Source organism: Lynx canadensis, chromosome C2, assembly GCF_007474595.2.
Source record: "Lynx canadensis isolate LIC74 chromosome C2, mLynCan4.pri.v2, whole genome shotgun sequence".
Taxonomy (NCBI): Eukaryota; Metazoa; Chordata; class Mammalia; order Carnivora; family Felidae; genus Lynx; species Lynx canadensis.
The window spans coordinates 83,483,864-83,511,695 of record NC_044311.2 but is presented as its reverse complement, the minus strand read 5'-3'; the positions used below and the strand labels follow the sequence as shown (position 1 = coordinate 83,511,695).

Genomic DNA, 27,832 nt, shown 5'->3' with positions numbered 1-27,832 from the left:
GGAGTGAGATGGAAGTGTAGTTGAATCTTGAGGAAAATATAAGATTTGCATATGTATACATTTGTGTTATTGGTGCAAGGAGGTGAAGATATTATAAGGATGACTATGTAAGTAAAAGTATGGAAAGGGAAAATCTTGAGGTTTGCTTATGATAATGGCAAATATTGTCTGCAAGTTAAGTTTGGAGAAGATTTGAAAGGTAGTTTGGATCCAGATAATACAAAGGTCTTGAATTTTTCATTTTTAATTTTGATTTTTGACTTTACACTAAATTTATTTCCCACTTAATAAAGCATCTGGGCTTGAAAAACTGAGTAAAAATAATGAAAATTCACGAAGTCAGAGGTTCTCCCTATTGCCATTCACTGTAGATAATGAGAAGGTGGCTATATAAAAAATCATCCTAGACCATTGGGTTCTGAGCTTGGGTCTGCTCAACTATGTGACTCTTATCAAGTCAAGTACTCTTCCTGCCTCTCCATTTGCAAAATGGTAAATATTAAGGTTGTATATAGATCATTCTAATGGTGTCTTCTTTCCTGAAACTTTTGAGAGGGAAAGAATATGTAATGGGTGCAGTGTTAGGACCAGAAATTATTTATCCCAATGAAATAGGTGATTGTTCCTAAGGACCAACTCTACTCTCACCCTTAATTCTACTTCCTAAACCTATCAAATTTTAAAGAAAGCCCAAGATTTGTGATTTTTCCAAATATTTGCTTGGGCGTGCGATGGGAGAGCCTAAACATTAGTAGATGCTAGGTTGTGGCCTCTGCAATCCCATACTGGAGTGTTTTAATTCCCCAGTGCTGAATGGAGGCAGGCTTTGCTGAGCCATAGCAGTTCAGCAGGAGTCCTCTGCTACTAAATGTCCATGTTTGGCGGAACCCTCATGATTAATATTTGTAATCATGGCCCTAAGGCATTGGAAAATCCCAGTATGCTTTCTGAATCACCAGAAGGAGACTGAATTATAGTCTGCCTCAGGTTTCTTGTTGGGAGTCTATTTTACTGCATTTCAATGGTTTGATAATTGGGATTAGAAGTCTACTGTGGAGGGATCTTTGTGTAATCTGAAGTGTGTGATTAATTTGCACATCTCTCTCTTTAACCACTCCAGATAACAGAGTGTTCTAGGATCCTTTTTATGCCTGAAAATAAGACTTATACTTAAGGAGAGTATATTATCTTAGGAGAATTTGGACTATTGGAAAAAAAAAAGATAATAAGTACCTACTTTTTTTCCTATTAAACATTTTACAGATTAACTGTAGTGTGGGCTTTAACAAATATTCTGTTAGGAAAGTAGTGCTTCAAGGGATTGTGGCTTTGCAACCCTTCCCTAGAACCTCATATAAGACAAACACTCTTCCTCTGCACTTTTATAAAAATGATTATGGGTACAGTGTTAAAGTGCCTATTATCAATAAGGTAACATCCCACCTTTGGGGACTTTGCTGCTTGGTAGATTGTTGAAAAGAAGCTAAAAAGAACACCTCACAAAGTCCTCAGTGGCTTTGTTGGGAGAACTTTAGAAGTGTTGGAGCCTGTTGATGGAACAATTTTGAGGTCAAGGCCAAAGAGATCTTAGGGAAGGAAGCAAACTCCGAGTCTGAGTAGCAGAGAAGCGGGAGAATATTAACCTTTAGTACCTCCATGATGACACCCATCTCATCCCCAAACAAAACAAAAACAAATAGGAGAATGCAAAGAGAAATATAAAGTCAGGGGAAGTGGGTAGAGGAAGGGGAAGCATACATCTGGAAAGTTACTGCAGCAAGTAGGAAGAGAACCCCAAACTGTGACCACTAAATAGGATTCATGAATCTCCTCTTCTCTCCCTTCTGCTTCTGAATAAAGCCATATCTAGCTCAGAGACCCTAGCCGCCTCTAAGGCTTCCGTAATCCGTCCTGGAAAATCGTACGAAACTGATGCACAATCCCAATCCGATCCATTTTCTAGTTAGCAAAGGAAAATCCGGTCCGGCGTTTATTTTTAGCAGCGCTTCCCAGTGACCGAATGCTACAGCTCCTCAGCTAGGATAACTGAGGACCGTATTGGGGAGAGCGGCGAAGGGGGCGGGGGAGCGGGAGGCGGCGAAAAGGGGAGGGGGACGCCCTGCGCATGCGTGCCAGCGCCCATGCAAATCAGCTGTACATCCAGGGAGCAAAGTGGGATGATCTGTCACTACACCTGCAGCACCACGCTCGGAGGACAGCTCCTGCTGGCAGCTTCCAGACCCAGGTAAAAAAAAAAAAAAAAAAAAAAAGAAAGAAAGAAAACAAAAAAATCTGAGCGGGCACCATGCATGCATTTCAATACCAGATACGCGTCGCAACCCATCCCCTGTAGAGGCAATCTGCTGCTGCTAAGTGTCCTTTGGTGCCTGATTGCAGCTTCAAGGTTTAAGAAATCCCATCTTTCAGGAAGCCTGAGGGGAAGGAAGGAAGTACGGGCGAAATCATCAGATTGGCTTCCCAGATTTGGGAATCTGAAGCGGGCCCACATCTTCCGGCCAACTTCCATTGAACTTCCAGCACTCGAAAGGGACCGAAATGGAGAGCAAAGGTATGTGGTTGTCCCCATCGGGGGACTTCCCGCTGGATGTGCGTGTGGCCAGGGCAGTCCTCAGCGAGGGGACTGCAGTGCTTGGGGAGCGAGCATCATACTAGGTCGATAGGAGGAGATGCTATGTCCGTTGCAGCACCAGGGGAGTGTGGCAGGAAGGCGACTTCTTTTTAACTCCCACAGCTTGGAAGACAGTGTTTAATACTCCATCAGTTGCGTAGTGAAGTGTGATGAGTTTTTTTTTTTTTTTCTTTTTGGGTGGGTGGGGGGAAAGTCTTTAGATGATGGGGGAGGAGAGATGTGTTGGTAAAGCAGTTTCTTTTCTGTAGAGTGGATGGGCTCAAATAATATATTTCATTTGCTTTAGGATTGCTGGCAGGCATGTTTGTATCTGATATACAGTAATGCATTGCTATTAAAAAATGTTTGGATTTCTTCACCCCCACCCCATAAAGATGGTATTTCTGGGCGTGTATGACCACATCCTACTGCATTTTGAATATATATCAGCAGACAAATTGGGTCTATTTGAAACAGTGTGCGTTAGAACTGACCTCTAAGGAGAACAGTGTATCAGAGTACTGCTTGGCTCCCAAGCGTGATGCATTTACTAGTTCTGGACATGTATATATTAATATTCTCCTCATAAGCAAATCTGCATACTATACACATACGAACTGGTAAATGAACTATAAAAATCAACTTGTGATGCCATATTTAACAAACAAAATGACTATTACAGTTGTAAGGCTGATTATCCTTCGGGTTTAACTCCATCTATGCAGGTTTCTTCCTCCTCCTCCTCCTCCCCCTCCTCCTCCTCTTTCTCCTCCTCTTCCTCCTCCTCCTCCTCCTCCTCCCCCTTCAAACACCCACCAGGTTGCAAGAACCTTGAGTGATGTGGTCAGATACCCAGTAGGAATATTGGATGTATTTAATTCTGGTGAAATCAGAAGAAATGATGTCAACTTTTATGAAACTATATTCATTACCCAGAACTCGAGAAGCTATATTTGAAACAAGGTTTTATTTTTAAACCAGGAATGTCAGTCATCGTGGCAATGTGCTCAGATCAGGGAATGGTGGGGGGTTACCTATTTCTGAGCTGACTAGTAAAAACAGAGTGTCGAACAATAGCAGGTATATGTTCAGTAAAGTATTTTAAGTATTTAATTAGAAGAGTTCAGTATTTGAACCTAGGAGAGCATTTACAGTATGAAAAGAACTGAATTAACATGGATTTACACTAGTTGGCAATTTTCAAATTAGACAGATTATCTTTAGGATTTGCTGATGGGCATTTCTATGTTCAATAATGATGTACCTACATGAGAGAGTCCATGTCTCTTATATAGATGAGGCATATATTTATTAACTCTTGTGTAATCCGTTTTTAAATGAGAAGCCAGTTTTAACTCATAGAGATCTGTAATATTCTAGTTGATTATTTCTGGAACATAAGTTAACAACAGAGAGTATCATTTTACTCTAAAGCAGTTTTTTTTTTTTTTTTTTTTTTTTACTTAGAAGACACCTGCTATTTGGTTATTAAACTTTATTTGGCAAGGGTTCTGAGTAACACTTTTGCTTCCAATTTATATACTAATCTTTGATCCACCATATACAGAGGATGTATCTCTTAGTGATTGTTTTTTACTTCCCTTCTTTGCCCATAAAATATGCTACATGTCACTCAAAGTGCCAGGTGATTTATATCTCAGGTTGATAACAATAGCGTTCTAGCCATTAAGTACTGCCAATCTTGGGAATTTGGAATGGAGAAAGAATCTCAGAAATGTATCTGAGAAGAATCAGGCCAGAAGTTGTATGCCAATCCAGATCGCAGTGATACAGGCATGATTCACAGCACTGACCCAAAGGCAATGAAGAATTTTGCCTTTATTGTGGTCGTTTTGCAGTGGTACCAAATTGCTTCAGGCACAAGACACAGTGAAAGTCCTTTTGCATTTAGTTCTTAGACTTCCTTTAAAAAACCGAATTAACCAGGTAGTGATCATATTAAGAATGGCTAATTACTTACACATTAGCTTCACTTTCTAAGTTGAGGCAAATGGCACAGGAAAAATGGTAGCTAACTTGAAATTTTTATTATAGAAGAAAAAAAAGTATATTGAGAGAAGTATATCCATATCTCATTCTAATTGATGCATCTTTCATACTTTATGCTCTCATGCACAAACTTCCTTCCCCCACAGATTTAAATCTAATTCTAGGAAGACATTCTCAAATGTAAGTACATATAATTTTCTTTTCTATTGGAAACTCTTTTAACATAGATTCAAAGAGTGTTACTGAATGATTCAGTTGAGGGTTCAAGAGTTCTTCATTTCAGAAAAAAAAAATCTAATGGCCCAATTAATCTTGAATCTTGTTGCCAGCATTTGACAACCTTCACATTACCTCCAGCATTTGAAAACCTTTCTTAGAACACTTGTCCAGAGTCTCTAGCAGAACATCAGGTTACAAATAGGATAAAAATTTTTTGCTTCCTTATTACTTTGCATCACTTCCTATCATCCAGGGTAAGGAGGAGAGGAAAATAAATCAATTGACCTAGCAACCAATCATGATCTAATTTCAGTGATTTTTATGCACCATGATAATTAATATTGCCTCAAAGATTTGGGTTGGTTCACAGTCTGACCAGCTTTGACAGAATTTATGTCTTGCGGTGGTTCACAAACTTTGCTACACATTAGAATCATCTGGCATGCTTTTTTTTTTTTTTTAATTTTTTTTTTCAACGTTTATTTATTTTGGGGACAGAGAGAGACAGAGCATGAACGGGGGAGGGGCAGAGAGAGAGGGAGACACAGAATCAGAAACAGGCTCCAGGCTCTGAGCCATCAGCCCAGAGCCCGACGCGGGGCTCGAACTCACGGACCGCGAGATCGTGACCTGGCTGAAGTCGGACGCTTAACCGACTGCGCCACCCAGGCGCCCCTCATCTGGCATGCTTTTTAAACATCCTCATGCCTGGCCAAATCCCTACCACTGACATCAGAATGTTGAGGTGTAAGAGAGGCACAGGTATTTTTTAAAGATGCCAGGTGCAGCAATGTTTGGACACCACTAATTTGGATTCTTGATAATCAAAATGTGATTTGAAGACTAGCTTTTTAGAAGTACAGAATCTGGATTTTTATTCTAGGCTTACTGGACCAGAATCTGATTTTTAACAACATCCCCAGGTAATGTACATGCCCATTAAAGTTTGAGAAGCCTTGACTTAGAGTGACGCAAGAGGTTCTCTGTCCCTCTCTCTCATCTTCTTTTTGCCTTTTTCTGCCTGCACCACATCTTTTCTTTGTCTAGCTAGGTTCTAAACCTCCGGCTGGCATATTAGAAACACCTGTGGAGCATTTAAAGCATAAAGATGCTTAGGGCACACCTCTAGACATTCTGATTTAATTGGTTCCGGAGTGGAACCTGGGTGTAGGTATTTTTGAAAAGCTCCCTGGTGATGCTAATAGCTAGCCAGAATTAACCACTGGTCTAGGTCTTTGCTATTCAAGGTGTGGCCAATAGACAAGCAGCATTAGCATCATCTGGGAACTTGTTAGAAATTCAGAACGCCAGGCCCTACCCTAGACTTACTGAATCAACATGCATTTCAGTAAAATCTGCTGGTCATTTGCATGCACATTAAAGTGGGAGAAGCACAGGTCTAGGTCTTAGGGAACTGATTGTATCTAAGACTGCCACCTCCGTATAGAGGATGTGATATCCTCTAATCAGTGCGGAAGCTCCTGGATATGTGGTCATGTTATAGGTCTTTGGTTGCTTTTGGAAAGATTGGGAATGAGATGGAAAAGACATTGCTTGTTTTATGGTTAGATCAGAAAATGGATTCACTTTTAAATACCCTCTCTGCTCTTCCTCAAGCCATTTAACTTTCAACCCCCGATTATCTTTGAACACTTATTCTGTAGGTCCATTCTGAGCTTCTGACAATATCCTGGTATTAACCCAGGGTAGTGTGATATTAGACTGCTTAAATCAAGGTATGTCTTAGAGTGAATATTGCCTTAACCTCTTCCCATGGGCCTATGGCCCTGTTTAACTCCTTTGAGATTTATTTGATGTGCCCCTTGCTCCACAAAAATCTTCCCTGACCTCCCTGCCATCTAATTGGTATTTTGTTGGCATACTTTATGTGACCTAAGTATTGTTTGTCTCCCACATAATGCATTTCCTACAATCAGCATTGCAATCTTTGTGTTCTTTATTTAAACAAGTATTTACTGAATACCCGCTATATTCTCAATGTGTCTGCTTCTGAGACTAAAAGAAAACTAAGATGCAGTCCCCAGTCTTAAAGATCTCCTTCTCCTGACTCCACTAATAGATTAACCTTCCTGCAGGCATCATCTGAACTTCTTACACTCCTGCAGCTACCCAGCTGCCTACTTCAGCTAAAACATTTTTGTTTACCATAGCGGAGTTCTGGTTACATATGTTGGCCTGAATGGCCTGACTTAGTTTACCATGCCATGTTCATGCATTCAGTAGAGAGTAAATCAAGAGAGGTGAAAGATGTTTGGGTACCAGAAACATCAGTTTGATTCCAGAACATAGAAGGCAGTGACCTGACCTGCTTTCTCTGTAGAGAACTGCACATGTATTCCCAGTGAAGATTCAACTCTCTTCTGGGTTTCACATCAACCATTAGAGTCGAACCAGGGGCATGAACCAATATATTTAAGGCACAGAACAGTTGTTTCTCTGAAACCAGAGTGACTCACTTTGTAGGAGAGAAGGGAAATGTATCTGTAGTAACTACTTGAGCAGATCTGGGAAGTGATTTTAAGAAAAGCTATTTCATGCTTTAAAAAAAAATCCCAAACTCTGAGGCCATTGTGGTGGGATAGGTAAAATATAATGCAGTAAAAAACATAACAATAGAAGAGGCATTGGGCATGAGATCCTTTTTGCTACCCCAGCTCTAATAAGTAACCTTGGGCAAATCATTTTCTTTCTCTTCTGAGTCTCATGATTCTTACGTTGTAAAGGGAGTTCATTTCATTGAATTCAAAAGGTTTACTTAGTTGCTGCATTGTTCCAAGAGCATTGTTAAATGCAGGGTATGGGGATATAAATAGTGCATTGACTTGCCCTCTAGGAGCTTCCTTCTGTTCTGGAGACACATGAACAGACTCAGGAGCTGTTTATTTCCAACATCGTATGTCTTTTCCTTATTCATTTTTCAGTGCTGGTGGTTGCCCAGAGGCTAGAGTATAAAGTCTTACAGTGATTAATGGCCTCTATAGGGACACTTGACATTCCACAGCAGCAGTGCCTACCTTTTGTTCCCCTTTTGGTTTATCTAAACAAAATTATTGTGTGGGGAAAACATCTGAACTCAAGCTAAGTATCTATTCTAAAAGCGGTCTGGCTGACCAGCTACCTTGCCAGTAACCTACTGTCTGATTTAGGCGCTTATTGTCAGGTGTGTTAGCATCAGGAATGAGCCCAGAGGTGGCAGCAAGCAGTGCCACCCCTTACCTCTGTCTCTATGCCTTTAAGTTTCTGAAGTACTGACCCTATTAGGTATGCTGTCTTGTACCCATTACATGGACCAGTAGTGGTAAATTGGATTTTCTGACTTGTCACGTTTTAACTGCCGCAAATAACATTCATGAGACACTTTGTATTCTTTCTAGGGGCTTTTAAGACATATCATCTCCCTTCAAACCCTGTGATTAGGCATTTTAACTTCATTTTATAGATAGCAAAAACAGAGGCTCAGAAAGACTAAGTGACTTAGGCAACTCATCTTTGTTTCTCTGTGAAATAAGAATTACTGTACCCACCTCAAACCCCGCACTATAATATCATGATTATGAAATTAAACGCATACCAGTAAAGCATGCAGAGTTCTGTAGAATCACACTTAGTCTTTTGTTATTATTAGATGTGTTTGTCTTTTCCCTAGAATGTGAGATCCTGGAGGGAAGGAATTGGTCCTTTGCTACCTTTGTAGTTTTAGAAGCCAATGTGTCGCATGGATACTCAACAAATCTTCCCCGTTGATTTCTGCAAAGGCTTTAATTTACTAAAAGGGATTTCTTCTGTGCTTAGTCTATATTTCTATAGTAACTCCTTGAACACCTGAATTTGTATCTGTTTTGCTAGGACTTAGTTGTGAGGCAGTTATATAATAACATCGTGTGGGTTTGGGGATGGGGATAGATTGGGTCAAGTATTACACCTTGAATGGTTTAAAATACAGACAGTGTAAAATCTGATGACTAATAGCATTCTCCATCAGGGGTGCACATCAAAATCATTGGGTATGCATGGTACACAGCACTGGGATATTTAAGAAGCACCTCAGATGGTTAGGGTGTGCATTCTCAATTAGGAACCAATAGATAAGCCATGGGGGGGAATTAATATGAAAATATAACATGTACCTGAGTCACTCATCAGGAACACTACAGGACTCCCACTGCCTGGATCTTGACTATTATTATCTTAAGTGTTAAGAGAGTGTGACACATAGACAAGAGACCTAATTCCTGTACTATAGGCTTGGGATAGAAAATAGACAGGTCAATAGACTGTGGGTGTCTGAGGCTAAGAAGACACATCGTTTCCCCCAATTATCTTCATCTCTGCATTGGCATCCTTGCACTCAGAACATGGTGGATTTTTTTCCCAGGATCTATGTTTATAGTTCTAATTTTAGTTTGCTCTTCTCTCCAGTTACTTTTTCAAACAATCTCTGTCTCCTTGTCTTTGGGAATGTGGGATTCCCACCCCAGAGGAGGCCATGGTATTTCGCTCCTGTGATACAATTGAGGGTACCTTGGAAGAAGTCCCAAAGGACACCTGTTGCTCCTCCACAGACCCTTGTTCTTTTCCCCTTTTTTACAAATCATAGACTGGCTTCTTAACTGAGACAAACCCCATCACCAGTGATTCAGAGAGTGCAGATAATCAAAAGTGGACTTTAAACTATGCAAAAGAAGGATAGGAAGTTGTTATTTTGTAGTTGGGGTTTTTGTTGCTCTCCTCATTGTGGATTGCCATTAGCCTGAGAAGCAGCCCAAAGGGACGGGACTGCAAAAAAACAAACTCAGAAGCTTTTTTTTTTTTTTTTTTTAATTTTTTTTTCAACGTTTATTTATTTTTGGGACAGAGAGAGACAGAGGATGAACGGGGGAGGGGCAGAGAGACAGGGAGACACAGAATCGGAAACAGGCTCCAGGCTCTGAGCCATCAGCCCAGAGCCTGACGCGGGGCTCGAACTCACGGACCGCGAGATCGTGACCTGGCTGAAGTCGGACGCTTAACCGACTGCGCCACCCAGGCGCCCCTAAACTCAGAAGCTTTTACAGGCCATTCAGAAGATAACTAAATGTATCAGATTCCCTTTACCAGAAGGTAGGAGGAAGCAGCAATGCCAATCTGCCAATAATGTGTCCATCTCTTCCTACCCCATTCATTCTTACAGTAATCACCCGTGTGAAATGGTTTTTCTTGAACCCTTAAATACTGATAATATTCAAACAGGTGGAGCAAACCTCAACACAGGGCAAATTGGGACATTCTTTTTCAACTTTTTGGAAACCAAAAACCTAGATATGTTTCTGGCTTTAAAAAAAAATGACATAATCATTCTAATTGTTAACATCTAGAAAGTTTAAAATTAAATTATTCGAGCAGTTTTCTCCTAAGGCACTTCTTTCATTTCAAAATATTTTTAACATTTCTAGTACTATTTAAAATTGAATTTGATTTGCTTCTTTTTCTCTTCTGGGATTTAAAGGAGAAGTATTTGCTACGTGTCAAGAGAAAGGTTGCCATGCAAATCATGCTTCATTTGCAAGTCTACAAATGATCTAAAAGGAGATGACATAGGTACTTTTTACCTGTGGACTTTGCATTGGCATCAGCATAAAAAAGCAAAGTGATGATGCAAATAGAGCAAAACCCTCAATAATACTGAGGCAAGGGAGACAACTAAAGCAATTTTAAAACAAGGCAGTTGGTTGATTTATTTAATAAGCAGTACTTATTGATTACCTAGTATGTGTTTGGATTCTCTGAGTTTTTCAAACTGGGGCATGCACACTAAAGGGATTGCAAACTGATGTGATCCACTGAGGCACAGAAAACATGCTGCATGTTCTGATGGAATACAACTAAAACCATGAAACAAACTCTTAACAAACTGCGGATTGATGGAGGGAGGTGAGAAAATGAGTTAAATAGGTGAGGGGGATTCAGGAGGGCACTTGTGATGAGCACTGGGTGTTGTATATAAGTGATGAATCACTGTATTTTACACCTGAAACTAATATTATAGTATGTTAACAATCTTGAAACAATAAATAAATAAATAAATAAACAAATAAAGTACTTTAATTAAAAAACACACAACAAAACTAATATTGGGCTAGATGCTAGAAAACCTCCCTTCAGGTTCTAGTCCCTGTATTCAATGGAGGAACTGGGGAATAATCTCTTCCATCTCCTCTTTGGAGCTCAGGGTCCTAAGTCTTTGTTTTTTTTTTCTTTTTAACTTGATTTGCCTATTGTTTTCTATTTTCTTATTACAGAGAAACTGCTTTTTCAGCTACTTTGTATTCTTCCTTTACTTGGTCCTGTTTAGACTTGACGTCTACGGAAAATACAACGGGTTGGTCATTACTACCACATTAATTTTTAAAGACACACTATAGGTCTGAGCTAGATTTTTAATACTGTGAGTTGTGTGACTGACATTGCTAGGTCTATTGCTGAGTTGAGCAATTTATTTGGTTCCAAGTGAGAAAGGACTAAGATGAGGAGGTCAATTGCTACTTGGCTGGCATTTGTAGATTGCATGATTATGACCACATATAGGCCCAGGTATGTCGGAACTGAGTGGGGGCTGCGGGAGCCTTGTGGCAAAGACCCTGGCTGGGGAATCTGAAGATTTGGATTGAATCCTGCTTCCTGCCCCAACTGTTAATTTAGAGTTGCGCTGTCTTTGTTTCTTCATCTGTGAAACAAGGGTGGATTAGAGGCAAGATTCATTTCATCTCTGGGATTGTCAGAACCAGCATTTGTGAGGTATTTATGTAGGTACCACAGTGGATAAATTCTGTTTAAAAAAATTTTTTTTTCAACGTTTTTTATTTATTTTGGGGACAGAGAGAGACAGAGCATGAACGGGGGAGGGGCAGAGAGAGAGGGAGACACAGAATCGGAAACAGGCTCCAGGCTCCCAGCCATCAGCCCAGAGCCCGACGCGGGGCTCGAACTCACGGACCGCGAGATCGTGACCTGGCTGAAGTCGGACGCTCAACCGACTGCGCCACCCAGGCGCCCCATAAATTCTGTTTAAGGATTTATGGTTGGTGCCTTGGTCTCCTATTTCTTTGGCTATCTGAGTGACATTTTCTCAACATATTGTATGTTATGCTTTTTTTTTTTTATCCTCACACGGGTCTTCTTTACAATTAAGATTAGTTTATTTATAAATCAGTCATATGTGAAGTTGATTTGGTAGATACGGTTTTCTCCTTTCTCCCACCCTAACCAGCACCTCACCCCTAAAAAAAGGAAAGACAAACAGAATAATGCCAAGAAACCCAAGTGCTGAGTGTTTTACTGACGTAATAGAAGGAGATTTGATTTTCTTATAGCCCTCAATCAGCAGTAATATATTATTAAAAAATAATTGCGCTCAGTCCTTCAGTCTTCAAACAATTAAAAAACCGATAACTATCTCTTCTGATATTTGATTAGCTACAGATCATTTCAGATAGAAGATACATTTTCACTTCCAGATGAAAGTTATCCAAAGTCTAAGAGTTTCATGGTTAATAAGGTGAATTTCTTGAACGCACCAAGAATGAAATACAGTGATGAGGTGGAAATTTGACAGCCATTAACATGTTTATGAACATGAGTTACAATCAGAAATACTTGTGATATGATGATCCTTATAAAAAACAGTGATGTGGTTATATGTACTGATTTCATTAATGTAGAATTTGTATGTCCATGGACAAAGAGTAGATTGTAATTTGCAAAAAAGTGGCAATATTTGGGTAATGCTAATTGAATTATGAATGGATTTTTCCCCATTTTCAAAATTTTCACCAATATTTAAGTTTCTTGTTGTTGTTGTTGTTGTTGTTGTTAATAAAGCATAGGTACACTGGGTATTGGGTTCAGTGATAATCTTTTAAACAAATCTACTCAAACTGAACTCAAGCAAATCCATGCTTCATGGTTTTATGCTTTATTCATGTGAGACATTGAAAGGACATTTGAAGAGATAATTGCCTTTTGAAATAATGTTAATGTAGCTTTTGCTATGTACCAAGCACTGTGTTTTACTGTATATTGACTCATTTAATCCTGATAACAATCCAGTGATTCAGGCACTATTGTTGTTCCTATTTTAGGAAGTAAAAAAACCAGGGATAGAGACTGTAAGTAACTTTCCCAGATTACACAGCTAGTAAGTGGCAGACTGGCTTTATCATCTGTGAGTTTAACCCCTACTGAAAGTCGAAGGCATATTTTGCTCTAGTCTGGTGAGTCTAGACTTATCTTTGTTATTGAAAACTAGCCCATCTTTGCACACACATGTTAAATGTGTACATTTTATTAAGTTTTAGGATGCCTGATCTCTGTAGGCTCAGTCTCCCCCAAGCTTCGGGCCAGTGAAATTAGACTTGGGGCATCACTGGAAGTTCCTGCCTGGTATCAGGTGGGTATGAGAAAGAGTCCTTTGTTCTTGTATGCCTTCTGTTGACTTCTAAACCCAATGGCTTAACTAACCATGGGGTTACAATTACCATTTTTAATTTTTATCTCACCTCCAATAGCTGTCCTGCATATCTGGGAAGCTCAGTGGTATGGTAGAAAGATTATAAGGCTTGAAGTCAGAGGCTCCTGGGTGGCTCAGTCGGGTGAGCGTCTGACTTCAGCTCAGGTCATGATCTCATGGTTCGTGGGTTCAAGCGCCGTGTCGGGCTCTGTGCTGACAGCTCAGAGCCTGGAGCCTGCTTCAGATTCTGTGTCTCCCTCTCTCTCTCTGCCTCATCCCCGCTTGTGCTCTGTCTCTGTCTCTCTCTCAAAAATAAATAAACATTAAAAAAAAAAAAGACTTGAAATCAGACATAACAACTAGCAACTTATTAATCCCTATGGCTTGAGCAGGATTTGTCTCTGTGTCTTTGCCTCCTCATCTGTACAATGGCTGTTTCAAAATTGATGGGGCAAGGAAAGAAAATATATATAAAGAACCAAGTCTAAAATCAGTAGTCAATAATAACAGCTGTGGCTGTTGAGGTTATTATTTGATCCTTAGGCTTACACCTTCCTCTTTTCCTGAATGGGGCTGGATTCTTGTCTCAAACTCCTAATTATTACCTTAGCTTTGTTCCATAGAACTAGATGCAGCTATTGGTGTCCTTAATACCACATGAACATTCCTGATACATGACAGGATTCCTACTTGATGCTGGAAGCTGCTACCTTTCTTACTCTTAATGACACATTCCTTCCTTTCCCATCATTCTCCTCCTCCTCCTTTGACATGAGGTGTAATGGATCTAGAATTGGTTCCATTCCTCCTCACTCTTCTTTAGACTGCTAACCTTGCTGCCCTCAGTGGTTTTCTCCTTTATCCTGCCTAACTCCAATTTACTCATTTTTCTTTTGTTGGAGCCACCAGAATGCCATGCAACAATGGTATATTGTTCCAGACCATAGTTTTCAAGACGTAGTGTTTATATCATGCTATAAAAATTAAAGAGTAGTGACACTGATTGGTTAATCCATTGATCTGCTTGATCAGAATTTTACTAATTTGTCCCCATTGTCTGACCTAAAATGCGGTCCAGTTTCCTCAGCTTGTGTAGACAAGCTAAACTTCTCTTGTACCTTGTTATTGAGTATAGAAATAAATGTGTATTTTGCTGATATTTGAGGAATGTCAGAATAAGGGATCATGGGTAGCATTGTCATGAGGAAAACATATAGCTTAAAAGAGGAAGATTATGTCTAAAAAATCACCCCAGTACAACCACACCAGTTAGTTAGTTAATACAAAGTTGTTATTAATAATGTAAATAAATAATACATGTATACAAATAATGTATTTTTGGAAGTGTCCATTTATCCATTTCTCTGTATCACGCATATTGGTTGCCATTGGGATTAAAAATGGAAAAAAGACCTTTTCTGACCTCACGAAGACCTTATAGACAAACTTTTGAAGGTAGACACAAGCAGGAGTCTGGGAAGAGCTGACTGCTGGTGACGCATGTGAAAATTTAGATTAAAATTTAAATTTACTCTTAATATCACATCTTCTGTGTGGATTGCTCTGGCTAGGTGTTATAGGACAGAGACCAATGATTATGACAAGGTTTATACCCTTTGCTATTATACCAGATACAGAAATATAATCCATGGGAACACAGAGAAGGGAGTTGGCATTTGAGTTTGGTCTTGCAGAAGGAATGGAACTGACATATTGTAAAACTATTCCAGGCTGATGGAATAGTATAATCAAAGGTATAGATTAATTGGCAAACATGTTACAACTTGGAAAACATTAAGTGGTTGGTTAATTCATTCATCTAGCAAATATTTGTTATGCTGGATACCGTTCCAGGATACTGTTCCACTGTACTGAATATAGTAGTGAGAAGACAAAGTCCCCACCCTCATGAAGCAGGTAGGTTTGGGGACACGATACAGTGAATGATGAATCATGAAAGATTAGGGGAAATTGTGGAGGCCTGTTACAAATTACATAATGTAGATGATGATAATGTACATTTAAAACATTAATTAATATAATTATCTTTAAAAATTAGATTCCCAGGGCTTTTAGAGTATAATTCTACTTGCAAAGCTTCAGTTATTCCCTTGCTTTTCAAGAAAACATCCACTTTACAAAGCAAGGCATACCTATAAACATACTGCCATGGCCAGAGAAAATACTGTGATCCAGTATTTTACTCTATGACTTTTGCCAGTCTCTGATGCTAAGACACTTCCCTTGCTTAATGGAACAGTGAATTTCACTTCTGGTCACTTTTGGCTTTCAATCCCCTGAAATTTTTGCACTGCAAATTACAAATTGGTATTTGGGAGAAAGGTCCAGAGTATCATTTTGAAATGTGTCAGGTTCAAAAACCATACCTTGAAGGTCTATAAATTATTATCAAGTCTCAGAATTATGATTACAGGGCACAAATGACACAAGTACTAATATACGTGTATTTTGCAACTATGTTATATCAGACTCTTCAAACTCTCCTACCCTTAATATATGAAGACTCATGTAAGAAATATGTTTGACTTAAACCTTACCATCACTCTTTCAATGGCATATTTTGTTTTTCTAGCTATCTTTCTTTAGGGAAGATAAGGAAGTTAAAAAGAGTAGTTCTGAACCCAATTCTGTTTTTGATTTTTGTCTGTACATTTTCTATGTGAAGAAATTGGGCAAGGATCTCCCTAGCTATGGATTTTATCATCCATATAATGGTGCTAATAATAGTATCTATTAAAGGAGATGTTTTGAGGATTAAATGAGATGACATATTAAAGTGTTTACTACACTGCCTGGCATATAGGAAAGACTCAACAAAACATAGCTATGATTAAATATCTCAAAACTGCCTCATTATAACTTCTGGTACAAAATTATAGCCATGGCTTTTGCTGAGTCTGATGGATTCATGTTTGCTTAATTATTTAAATGAATTCCAAGCATAGTATTCCAGTCTGAACTTTTAGTTGTAACTCATCATAGAGCTGCAAAATACAGTAACCCCTCAAAGATACCACTTTTGGATCAAAGTCTTCAAACTGTTCCAGGAAGACACTTCCTGTCAAATTGGACAGCGATAATCAATGGTTGAAATCTAGAATACCATCTTATATAGAGAAGGTCTCATCCTGGCTGGTGAAAGATTTATGAACAAGATTTCGAAATTGAAGGTCAGCAGATGATTTTCATCTAATAGCCATAAGGAGCAGTTAGGCAGATGGCAAAGACAGCCTTGTCTTTTCTCTGAGCAACCTCTTTTGATCTTGACTGGCCATGAATCATGTCTCAGTGAGGAGGTGAGGGTGTTGGGAGCAGGCTGCAGCCTCCTAAGATACTCATTCCTTTAAGAATGTTTCTGGAACAAAAGAGTTATAAAGACAATCCCTCATGAATAAAATTTGAGGTGATTTCTTCCTTTGCTTTTTTTTTTTTACTTATTATTTTTGTCACAGTTCTAGAAAGCGTATTATCCAAGATAGTTTCTTGTCTCCTCCCTCATTTTTTTTCTCTTCAGAAACAATCACTTTCAACTCCTTTTGATATTTATTCTCATATTCTAAATAATATAATATTCTTGCTGCCTCTCAATTTCTCAGATCTGTTGTTGATGTCCTGCCATGGAAATGAACTTTCCATCTCTTTTCATGATCACATTCTCACCCTTACAGGCATCCTTCTAGCCTGCCATCTTCCCAAGGCTGTTACTTTGTTACTTTGGTTAGATCGGGTTTTAGTAGTTAATTATTATGACCTGGTAAATACTTTTTATGACTAACCAAGTTAAACTATCATTACTCTTCCTTTCCTCTTAAGATTTTGTGTTTTTTCTCTGATTGATAGCTGTCTTGTTTTTTTGTTTGCTCAGCTCTCTGTGTACTTTTCACTATTTAACTACAGGTCTCTCTGCCAGTGTTCTGAATCTCATCTCAAGACATTCAGTTGTAGAGATAATTCTATCAAGGTCATCTTCTTGAAGTGATCTCTCTCAGTACTTTTTGACTTGATTCTACATGTGCTCTTTTCCTTTGATGCCCTGTACATGGGTTTGATTTTGGAATCTTCCTTTCCATCACCATGGAAAATCTCTGCAGGTCTCTTTGCTTTGATCTCTTGTTCTCCTGTATCCTCTGTATTCTTCTCTCCCTTATTTTGGGGGAATAAATTTTCCAGTGACTTCCTGAAAAAAAAAAAGATACATAATAGTTAAACTTGAAATATCTGAAATATCTTTGTGATATCTGAAAATACCTTCATTCTTTCCTCATTTGAATAATAATTTGGTAAAGAATTTTAGTTTGAAAATAATTTTCCTGAAATGGCCCTGCTATAATATCTTTTTTATCTTTCACTTTGGTTGTTCTGGTCTGATGCCATTCTGATTCTTTATTTTTTGAACAGACTGATTTTTTTCTCTTTGAAAACTTACAGGATCTATTCTTTTTGGCTGAGTTCAGAAACTTTATGAAGATTTGCCTTGTTGTGGTTTAATATTTACCCATTAGGCTGGGCACTTAGCAGGCTTCCTTAATATGGAAACTCATTCTTTACATCTAGAAAACTTTACTGAATATTTTTTTCTTGGTAATTTCTTCTTCTGCCCCTCCTCGTCCTCCTCCTTTGTTATTGTTCAATTCCAGCTTTTTGGAAATCTTATTACTTAGATATTGATATCCTGAATTTCTTATTTGATGTTTTTATTTTTCATATATTTTATCTTTTATTTTCCATCTCTTCTGCATTTTTCCCTATTCTCTAGGTGATAGACTCAATTTTATCTTTTAATCTTTCTGTTATTTATTTTTGAAATTTCTGGTATCAGACTTTTAGTTCCAAGATCCTTATTTGTTGCTTTTCTTTGAATGTTTGATTTTAAATTATGCTGTCTTGTTTCGCTAAGGCAATATTTTCTAATACCTTGTTAAGGATAGTAATGCTATATATTTCAGAAGTTTTCATCTCCTTCTATAGCCATTGTTTCCAGTTAGCTTTTTTTAAATTCCTTGCTTTAATTTTTCTCTTTCATGTTAGAGAGTTTTTACCAATATTTTTTATATTTGGTTGCCCCTTCCAAAGTGTGGGGGGCTCAAAAGGTTACTGGAAGGAATCTCTGTGCACATGGATGGGCTTATTGAAATGATCTCAGTTATAGGGTAATCACAGTGGGCTGCTCACTGTGGAGCTCCTGATTCAGTATCTTTAGGTCTTGCCTCTTAATATTTACAAGTTCCCCAAAGACTTTTTTTCTCCTGCCTGGATGACAAAGATGTGGCTGCTGGAATTATGTGGGTCTCAGCAATCAGCATATACACATTCACTTAATCTCCCAGTTTTCCATGTGGTTCTACCCATTGTATGGGGAGCTTCTGTTCTATTTTCTACAAGGAATAAATCTCCAGTCTTCTACTGGGATTGGGGAGGGCAGGTGTCTGGATGTTCACTGCTTAGGAAAAGGTTTGAGGTTATAATTCCTTGTTAAAAACAAACTTTACACCAATACTGCATATTTTACCCCACACCCCATTCATTGTATTTCTTGAGAAACCTCGTGCTACCACTGTTTGAACTTTTGAAGATTCTGTAGTCTGAGTTAGGTTGCTTACGGTCTTTCCCCACTGCCGACTTAGAATTCAGCATTCTCAGGTCTGCTAAATCCTTTATATCTTCATTAGCTTGTTTCCTCTTTCTGAAATTTAGTTGTTGTGATCTTGTCTCACTTTTGTTCCATCTTCATAGATTTCCCCCTCTCTCTCACACATACATACACACATTTATTGTACTTTTATTGGTGTTTCAAGTAGGAATGAAAGTAAAAGCTTGTGTTCATTTTCCCCATCTTTAGCCAGAAGGTTTTTTACTTTTGAAAGATGCTCTTGGACAAAGATAATCTCAGCTCAGAGGTGCTGGAAACAGCATTTTGTGGAATTTTCACAGCACTCTGGCTGGTTTCTCCTTTTTATTCAACATACTTAGATTGTCAGACATCAGGGTCACGGAAGTAGTCTTCTTGTGAGAAACCAACATGTAAATACCTTAAAAGAATTACAAGATTAAGAAAGGTACCAAGATTATGACTAAATTATTTTTTGAGATGCCTTGACATAGTAATTCATTTATTTTTCCACTGCTTGGGCATATATTGGACACTCGTTCTGAGTCATGCATTGCTGTACATTGGCAAAACATTGAATAAGAGATAGTATGTGACCTTGTAAGCCTTCCACACTAGCATGGAAGACAGACACCATTGCTCAAGATGCAATGTGGTAAATGCTGTAATGGAGTTATTAACAAGTGCTAGAGATTCTAAGGGGTGGGATTGAGTAAGTCCACCCTCAAATTCATGATTGGCAATGTGTCTCAGCTCTCACAGTTCAAGCAATAATTTCCAGAAAAATCCTCTTGCCAATTCATAACTGGCAAAGTTACTAATTTTCCAGCACTGTAGAAGAGTCTTCATGGTCAGAAGGGACTTTAAAATTCATTTTAAGATCTTCATTTTACCTGGAAAAACTGAGGCTCAGAGAAAAAAAAGGCTCAATCCCAATGAAGTCAGGACTGGAACTCTGATTTTTTTTTATTCCTCTACTAAATATCTATCCACTAACTCCTATTGATTCCCTACCCTATCTCTAAATAGGATTAACTTTTTTAACTGGTGGCTCTAAGTTTCAAAGATAGGGAAGTATCAGTTTTGAAAACCCCTGAGGATTTCTTTTAAAACAGCATTTCAAATGAAGGAGCTCTGCTTTGGACATAGGTATGAAACTCCAAACTCTTCCGTGTAATGTTAGAAAGACAGAAAGCTTGGAGTTGTCATTATTTCGTTTGAAAGCAGGGCCACTCTGGATTAATGGAAGAAACTGGAAGAACAGGGCTCTTTTTATTTGCACAGATTAATATTGATTGAATTTAAACTCACCTATCAAATTCAGGGGTGACTTCCCAAATGAAGCCCTGGTTATGCCATTTTGCAACATATTTTTGAGAGTTTTCCGTGTTTACATTGTCTCAAAAGCACACAACAGATGTATAAACATAGACTTTAAACATTTTGGAGAGGCGGAGAATGTTGTCTTCAATGAACACTTAAGAATGTAGTGCATTCTGTTAAATTTATGGTTTTGTAACTTAATTAACTATTAGCAAGTGGTGTGTTGTGGGAAAGCTAAGACCTATAAAATATACTGCTGAATAGTCAGTTCCTTATCAGTAATATAATACTAACAATAATTACATTACTCATTAAAAACAAAACACAACAACTTGAAAGAGATCTTATCATATCTTCCCAAAGGACATTAACTTTTTATATCTACAAATCATTAGATTATAAATTTCTCAGTGAGGTTTGTCTTGGGCCTTCTTCGGTTGAGAAAGGTCTTTCCTTCCTCTGGCCCTCTGAATGTTCCTGCAGTGCTGATTTCCTTCTACACTATAGTTTCTTTGAGTCCATGACCAGGCTCGTCATCTAGGCTGTGAGCATCGGGAAGGGAAAGAATATGTCTTTCTTCTTTGTTTGGCACATATTAACTTGACAGTAACTTGGCACATATTAAGTATACAATAGAAAGTTACCTGAGTAAATAAAAATATAAAGCCCTTGATATGTAATATTTACTTATTTGATTTTCATAACTTTTTCCATTGTATCCTGGGTATAAAGTAGCTAAAGACTCAGAACTGACACTCAAGCACCTCATAGCCTCCACTGCCCCTTCTTTCTTTTTTGAACGGCACTCAGATTTCACCCTGAGCTCAGATCCAGCCTCTAAGTAATGGGTCATCATCACTGTGACCTAACTTCCAGTTGCCGGTAGGAAAGAACTCTCAGTCTTCATCCTTTAGAAATCTGGTAAGGCATAAAAACTTCCTCCCCCACCTTGTTAGAAGCATTTTTCTCCCCTGCTGTGTTTCTTTTTTTCTTTTTAAAGTTTATCTATTTATTTTGAAAGAGAGAATGAGAAAGAGAGAGAGAGGGCGGGAGAGAGAAAGAGAGAAAGCGCACAAGGGAAGGGCAAAGAGAGAGAGGGAGAGAGAAACCCAAGCAGGCTGTCAGCACAGAGCCCAATGGGGGCTCAAACACAACCACGAGATCATGACTGGAGCTGAAATCAAGAGTCAGAAACTTAACCGAATGAGCCACTAAGGTGTCCCTTTTCCACTGTTTTTTTTTTTTTTTTAATTTTTTTTTTCAACGTTTATTTATTTTTGGGACAGAGAGAGACAGAGCATGAACGGGGGAGGGGCAGAGAGAGAGGGAGACACAGAATCGGAAACAGGCTCCAGGCTCCGAGCCATCAGCCCAGAGCCCGACGCGGGGCTCGAACTCACGGACCGCGAGATTGTGACCTGGCTGAAGTCGGACGCTTAACCGACTGCGCCACCCAGGCACCCCTTCCACTGTTTTTAAAAATGAGAAACAAAATAGTGTCTTCTCTGTCTTTCTCATCCTGTATGGTGGGGAGTGGCATGATTCATTATTATCTGTGCATATACCTTGTCATCAGTCCCTGGGTCCCCCTTCCTCCTGTTAGGGCCAGGATATACTGCTCTTGTTAGCTCCCACGAAGACTTCTCTGAACACTTCCTCACATTCTACTTCTTGTCCTTAGTTACAGCCCTGACCTCAGCGACTCTGGGGGTACAGATTGTACTTCTTAGGATCTTTTGTGAGTGCCACCAAAGAGACTATTATATTGGTTCAAAGGGTGGCCACGACTATCATAACATGTTTTTCAAGATACCCCAGGATTTCTACTTTTTGGAAGGTTGAGGATGGAAGTGTTTTAGTTCCTTAACCTTAAAAGCAGGTGCTGAAATAAGCAGGTAATGAAGGTCTTCCTTGTCCTTGTTGTCTAAATCACTTTGCTGGACGTGCATTTCAGTGACTGTCCTGTCCTTTTTCTCAATTCATTTATTACCTTTGCATGGGTTATTCATCTGGTTTGTGTTAAAATTCTTTCAAATTCAGCCTGCATTTATTTATTTATTTATTTATTTTTCACAAAGGCTTCACAAAGTTACTGAGTCAGGCCCTTTAGAATTGTGGCTTCATAGGGTACAGATGAGGATCATAATGGAATAATTCTTTTTCTTTGATTGATTGTATCTGTGGAACAGAGATTGATATGGATTTATGTATGGAGAATTAAATTTGTCAAAAGAAAGTGTGCATTCAAATTTAGCTGTGTGACCTTGGACATATCACTTTACCTTCCTGGACCTTAGTTTATTGTAAATGGAAGTAAATCCTGTCTCTGGGGTTTTGGAAGGATTCAAGGAGAGAGAGTCTATGTAAAGTATATAGTACTATATAAATGCAAGTTGTTATTAATAGAGGTCTGACTATTCCCAATTGTTTCTGCTTGGTCAGTTAGTTCTGGATGAATAAATCGGAGAGGACAGGAAGGAAGGAAACAACACTGAACTAGGAGTCGGGTGATCTGAAGGCCCTTCTGGTATTCAGCACTCAGTCACTGACTTGATGTGACCTTGGCAAAGTCACTTTACCTCATGCACTTCTGTTGCGTCATTGGTAACATGAGGTGGGCTGAAGAAATGATGATCTAGACACTGTCTTCCAGTTTGAAAAAGTCGAGGGTGTTTTTTGAGTCTAGTTAATAAAAGATTATTATCTCTTTGAGAGTATCATTATGTTTATGTTATTAAATCAGAAGCCTTACCAATTATGAACCCAAGTGATGTATTTTGGATATATGTTTTTAAGGAATTCTTTTACAGAAAATGCCAAAGCTTAATTTCTTTTTTAAAAATTTTTTAAATGTGTATTTATTTTTGAAAGAGAGAAGAAACAGACCACAAGTGGGGGAGGGCAGAGAGAGAGGGAGACATAGAATCAGAAGTAATCTTCAGGCTCTGAGCTGTCAGCACAAAGCCCAGCACAGGGCTCCAACTCACTGAGCCGAGGACACTCAACCAACTGAGCCACTCCCAGGCACCCCACCAAAGCTTAATTTCTTAGGCACCAAAAAAGAATGATGGAATCTCCTATCTACTGAGTGTTTCTATTGTGTCTGGGAGGAATGTGTATATTTAAAGAGGAGGCTAAGTATTAAGAAGTGAAATTCTGTGTGAGAAATCAATTATGTCTGCAAACGCTTAAAGCACATTTTGTTGTGAAATATGCTCTAATATCTTTACTTTTTTGTCCTTCATTCAACCAAAAAAAGTATTGAGTATTTGTTAAAAATACTATGCTAAGCACTCTAGATTCACAAGTGAGTAAGGTAATTCCTATTAGAAAGGATAGTTGATCTGGAGTAGAGAAGAGTATGTGTTAAAAATTATGAGAGATGAAACAAGGTTCCAAGAGTTCAGGATAAGGAGAGATTAATTTTTCTGAGGAGATGAGGGGAAGGTAAAAAATATAGCATCTTTAAAATACTTTGTAGATTATAAATGTTTTCCCATGTACTATCTTGTTTATTATATAGACTTTGACAGGTATAGAACAAGATAACATCTTTTGGAAATCAGTGTGAAATCCTCTGAAACTCCTGAAGCCTGAGCAGTGTAGAGAAAATACCAATAATACATGGTTGTTTAAAAAATTAAGGTGGAGAGCTATAATAAAGTCTTTCAAATTTCTGAAAGCTTTTCCTACAGTGACATGGACAATTTTTATTTGTTTTTTTAATTTATTTTTTATTTTTTAATGTTTATTTATTTTTTGGCAGGGGGGATTGAGAGAGAGAGAGAGAGAGTGGGGCAGGGGCAGAGAGAGGGAGGCACTGAATCTCAACCAGGCTCCAGGCTCTGAGCTGTCAACACAGAGTTGGATGCGGGGCAACAATTTTTTATATTTGAGCATGAATATCATTTTAATAATCACTCCATTTTAAAATAAGAAGGCTATAAGAAGCTTCCCAACTGACATAATTTAGGTATTTAATTCCATGTACATCTAAAAAATTTTTTTTATGTTTTATTTTTTATATTTGAGAGAGAGACAGAGAGACCGAGAGTGAGCAGGGGAGGGGCTGAGAGAGGGAGACACAGAATCTGAAGCAGGCTCCAGGCTCTGAGCCGTCAGCACAGAGCCCAATGCGGGGCTCAATCTCATGAACTGTGAGATCATGACCTGAGCTGAAGTCGGACGCTTAACTGACTGAGCCACACAAGCGCCCCTAATTCCATGTCCATTTTTAAGGTGAATTTATCTAATATTTGTAGCACATTGGTTTGTGATCACAAAACTAGAAAAAAACCTTAGTTCAATTATCTAACTTTACAGATAATGAATACTTCATCTGTAACCTTTTTGAAAGTCATTTTAACCAGTTATTTTATTGATCTCCTGGACCAGTGTCTTTGCCACCAGACGACAGACCAGAGTCTGTTTAAAGATTGCAGCAAATAGACCTACATTTGATATGAGACATTGCTAAATGGTCTGTCTCTGTTTTGCTGTTCACACAGTATTTTTCCATGAATACCTTTTAAAATAATGCTGTGTTCAAAGTTACTAGTAGTGTGTGATGTTAATATTTCGAGGAAGAGTGTGACTCCTTTGTGGCGCCATATGCTTTTAATAATGTATCTCCTCAAATATAATAAGTAACTTCCACTCATAAAATGAGGAAATATGGTACTGAGAAGGCATTGTTTCATCTCTGCCTCATATTCCATGACAAATCTTTAAAAAATGAAATATTTCTTTTTATTATGATGCCATAGGAATTTGCTTAGGTTTGTTTCATTGCAAAGTAAAGTTCACATTTTATTTTATCTCAGCACATTAAATATAACAAATCTTAAATTTCAACAACTGTGGCTATAATTTATTTTATTTAAAGAAGTATAATGGCCTGAGTTTGTGATTATGATCTTTGGTTATATTCTGTAGTATTTGGATATTATTAAAGCATTGTGTCCCTTTTCAGACTGCAGTTTAGAAGACTCTACTAAAAAGAGAGTAGAGTATGCATATGAAATGAACACTTTAATAACAGGGTAAGGAATCGAAGTTCCTTAACCTAAAAAAAAAAAACAGAGAGCTCGTGAAATGTGCTAATTACCACTCTTAGCTTCCAAGTGATTTTATGAGGGGCACTGCTATTTCCCCTTCCAGCCAGGAAGGAGAGATTTGCTCCTGTGTTAGTGGTGATGGGGAATCTTGGTTCATTTCCCAAGACAGGAATTGATGACCATTGAGCCTTAAGTTATCTTTTTTTGTGTCTGAGTAAAATGATCTCTTAAGTTATCTTTAAGTTCTGTTGTTACCTTTGGGGCAGAGAGATTCAAACTGATTTCCTCTGCAATAAAAATAATTAGGGGCCATGAAATAACCGAGTCAAGGGATGTGGGAATTGTCTCGCCGACCCATCGTGCTACGGAGGCAGAACCAGTAGTCTAGAGGGAGTGAGTGGTAGAAAGAGAACTTATAGCAAGATCTAACTCTGATGTTTAGTCTTTTCCATATCTCTGCTCTCCTTCTGAATACTTGACTTCATTATCTGACATGTAATAGATTTGGTTGGTCATTACTTAAAATTAAAGTAATAATTGGGATGGAAGTTCAAGCTCAAGATAAATTGGGAAGTTCAACTCTTTCCAAGTATTGCAAGTGATGGCTTATTCTGTCAGATCAGTGGCTTTTTGCCAGGGTGGCTAAGGAAGAATAGATTTGTTGATTATAGATGATTAGCAGTTAGAAATTACGGAAGATTTGACATGTGTCCTAGATCATTGTGCTCTTCTCTTACAAGCTAGAAATAAATGTGTGCACCTCACCACAGTTGAGCAGTTATTACTTGGAATTCTGCACACCCAGCAGTGGTATTAATATCCTACCAGGTATAGCATTCTGAGAGCCATGATCACCACTGACATAATTCTTTCCTGTTACTTCAAATTGTGAATGAAAGGAAAGGACAAAGAGGTTTAAACCAATTTCCTTGTTGTGGAAAACACCAACATATAACAAAATGGTAAAGTTGCGGGGTGCCTGGGTGGCTCAGTCGGTTAAGTGGCTGACTTCAGCTCAGGTCATGATCTCATAGTTTGTGAGTTTGAGCCCTGCGTCGGGCTCTGTGCTGAGAACTCAGAGCCTGGAGCCTACTTTGGATTCTGTGTCTCCCTCTCTCTCTGGCCCTCCCTTGCTCACACTCTGTCTCTCTCTCTCTCTCAAAAATAAATAAACATTAAAACATAATTTAAAAAAATGGTAAAGTTGCAAATGGCATGAATGTTATTTTGTCCAACCCTTCATCTGATATTCAAACCTGAATCCAGAAAAAAAAAAAAGATATGGCTGATATTTAGTGGTAGGTAAGGATAAGAAACGAGAAATGAGGGGCGCCTGGGTGGTGCAGTCGGTTAAGCGTCCGACTTCAGCCAGGTCACGATCTCGCGGTCCGTGAGTTCGAGCCCCGTGTCAGGCTCTGGGCTGATGGCTCAGAGCCTGGAGCCTGTTTCCGATTCTGTGTCTCCCTCTCTCTCTGCCCCTCCCCCGTTCATGCTCTGTCTCTCTCTGTCCCAAAAATAAATAAACGTTGAAAAAAAAAATTAAAAAAAAAAAAAAAAACCAGAAATGAGAAGGGGGAAAAAAAAAAAAAAACATTTGAAAGTTACACATGTGTTATGGGATTTCGTGGGGAGATAGTAATGGCAGGTTTTTTTTTTAAATGTTTATTCATTTATTTTTGAGAAAGAGAGAGAATGATCAGGAGCGGTAGAGAGTGGGGAGGTGAGGAGAGAGAGAGAATCCCAAACAGACTCAATGCTGTCAGTGCAGAGCCCAATAGGGCTTGATCTCACGAACTGTGAGATCATGACCTGAGCTGAAACCAAGAGTCAGATGCTTAACTGACTGCTACCCAGGCACCCTAATTTCTTTGATCTCTTGGGAGCTATGTTTTTTAATGTTTATTTATTTATTTTGAGAGGGAGAAAGAGAGAATATGTGAGCTGGGGAATAGCAGAGGGTGGGGGGGAGAATGAGAATCCCAAGCAGACTCCACGCTGTCAGCACAGAGCCCAATGTGGGGCTTTATCTCACCAACAGTGAGATCATGACCTGATATTGATGACAGTTTTTAAAGAACTATATAAATCTTTAGACAGGATGAGGGAAGACATCTCTCTCATGACACATAATTATCTTTATAGCATTAATATAAAAGACTTGTCCTGAAAGGGACAAATATTTTAAAAGACTGAGAGCAGTATGATAGGCCTCTGAGAGGCCGGGGAGCTGGTGACCACAACTCAGGTCTTCTCAGTAGTGTGCGTGGTTTCTCTTTGTGAAGTGGGAATGACCATCACCTTTTGCGAGAAGATGAAAAAAAAGTGATGAGGTCTCTGTTGATATTTGATCATCTTTGGCAAGTATCTAACCCTTTCAAATCTTCAGAGAATCAAAGGTAAATTATAGAGCTGGCAGGAATATTAGAATTCATCATTCATGCTCAATGTAGGAAACTAAT

At 38.6% G+C, this 27,832-nt stretch overlaps 1 protein-coding gene across 1 annotated transcript in view; it reads left to right on the top strand.

Annotated features, from left to right (window-relative positions):
- Positions 1-2,175: 2,175 nt before the first annotated feature.
- LOC115523328 (fibroblast growth factor 12) overlaps positions 2,176-27,832 on the top strand; it is a 513,840-nt gene continuing 488,183 nt past the window's right edge. Inside the window, exons 1-2 of the mRNA XM_030329264.2 lie at positions 2,176-2,245; positions 2,428-2,569. Coding sequence (XP_030185124.1) covers positions 2,557-2,569 — 13 coding nt within the window. The 5' untranslated portion in view covers positions 2,176-2,245; positions 2,428-2,556. The remainder of the gene's footprint in view (positions 2,246-2,427; positions 2,570-27,832) is intronic.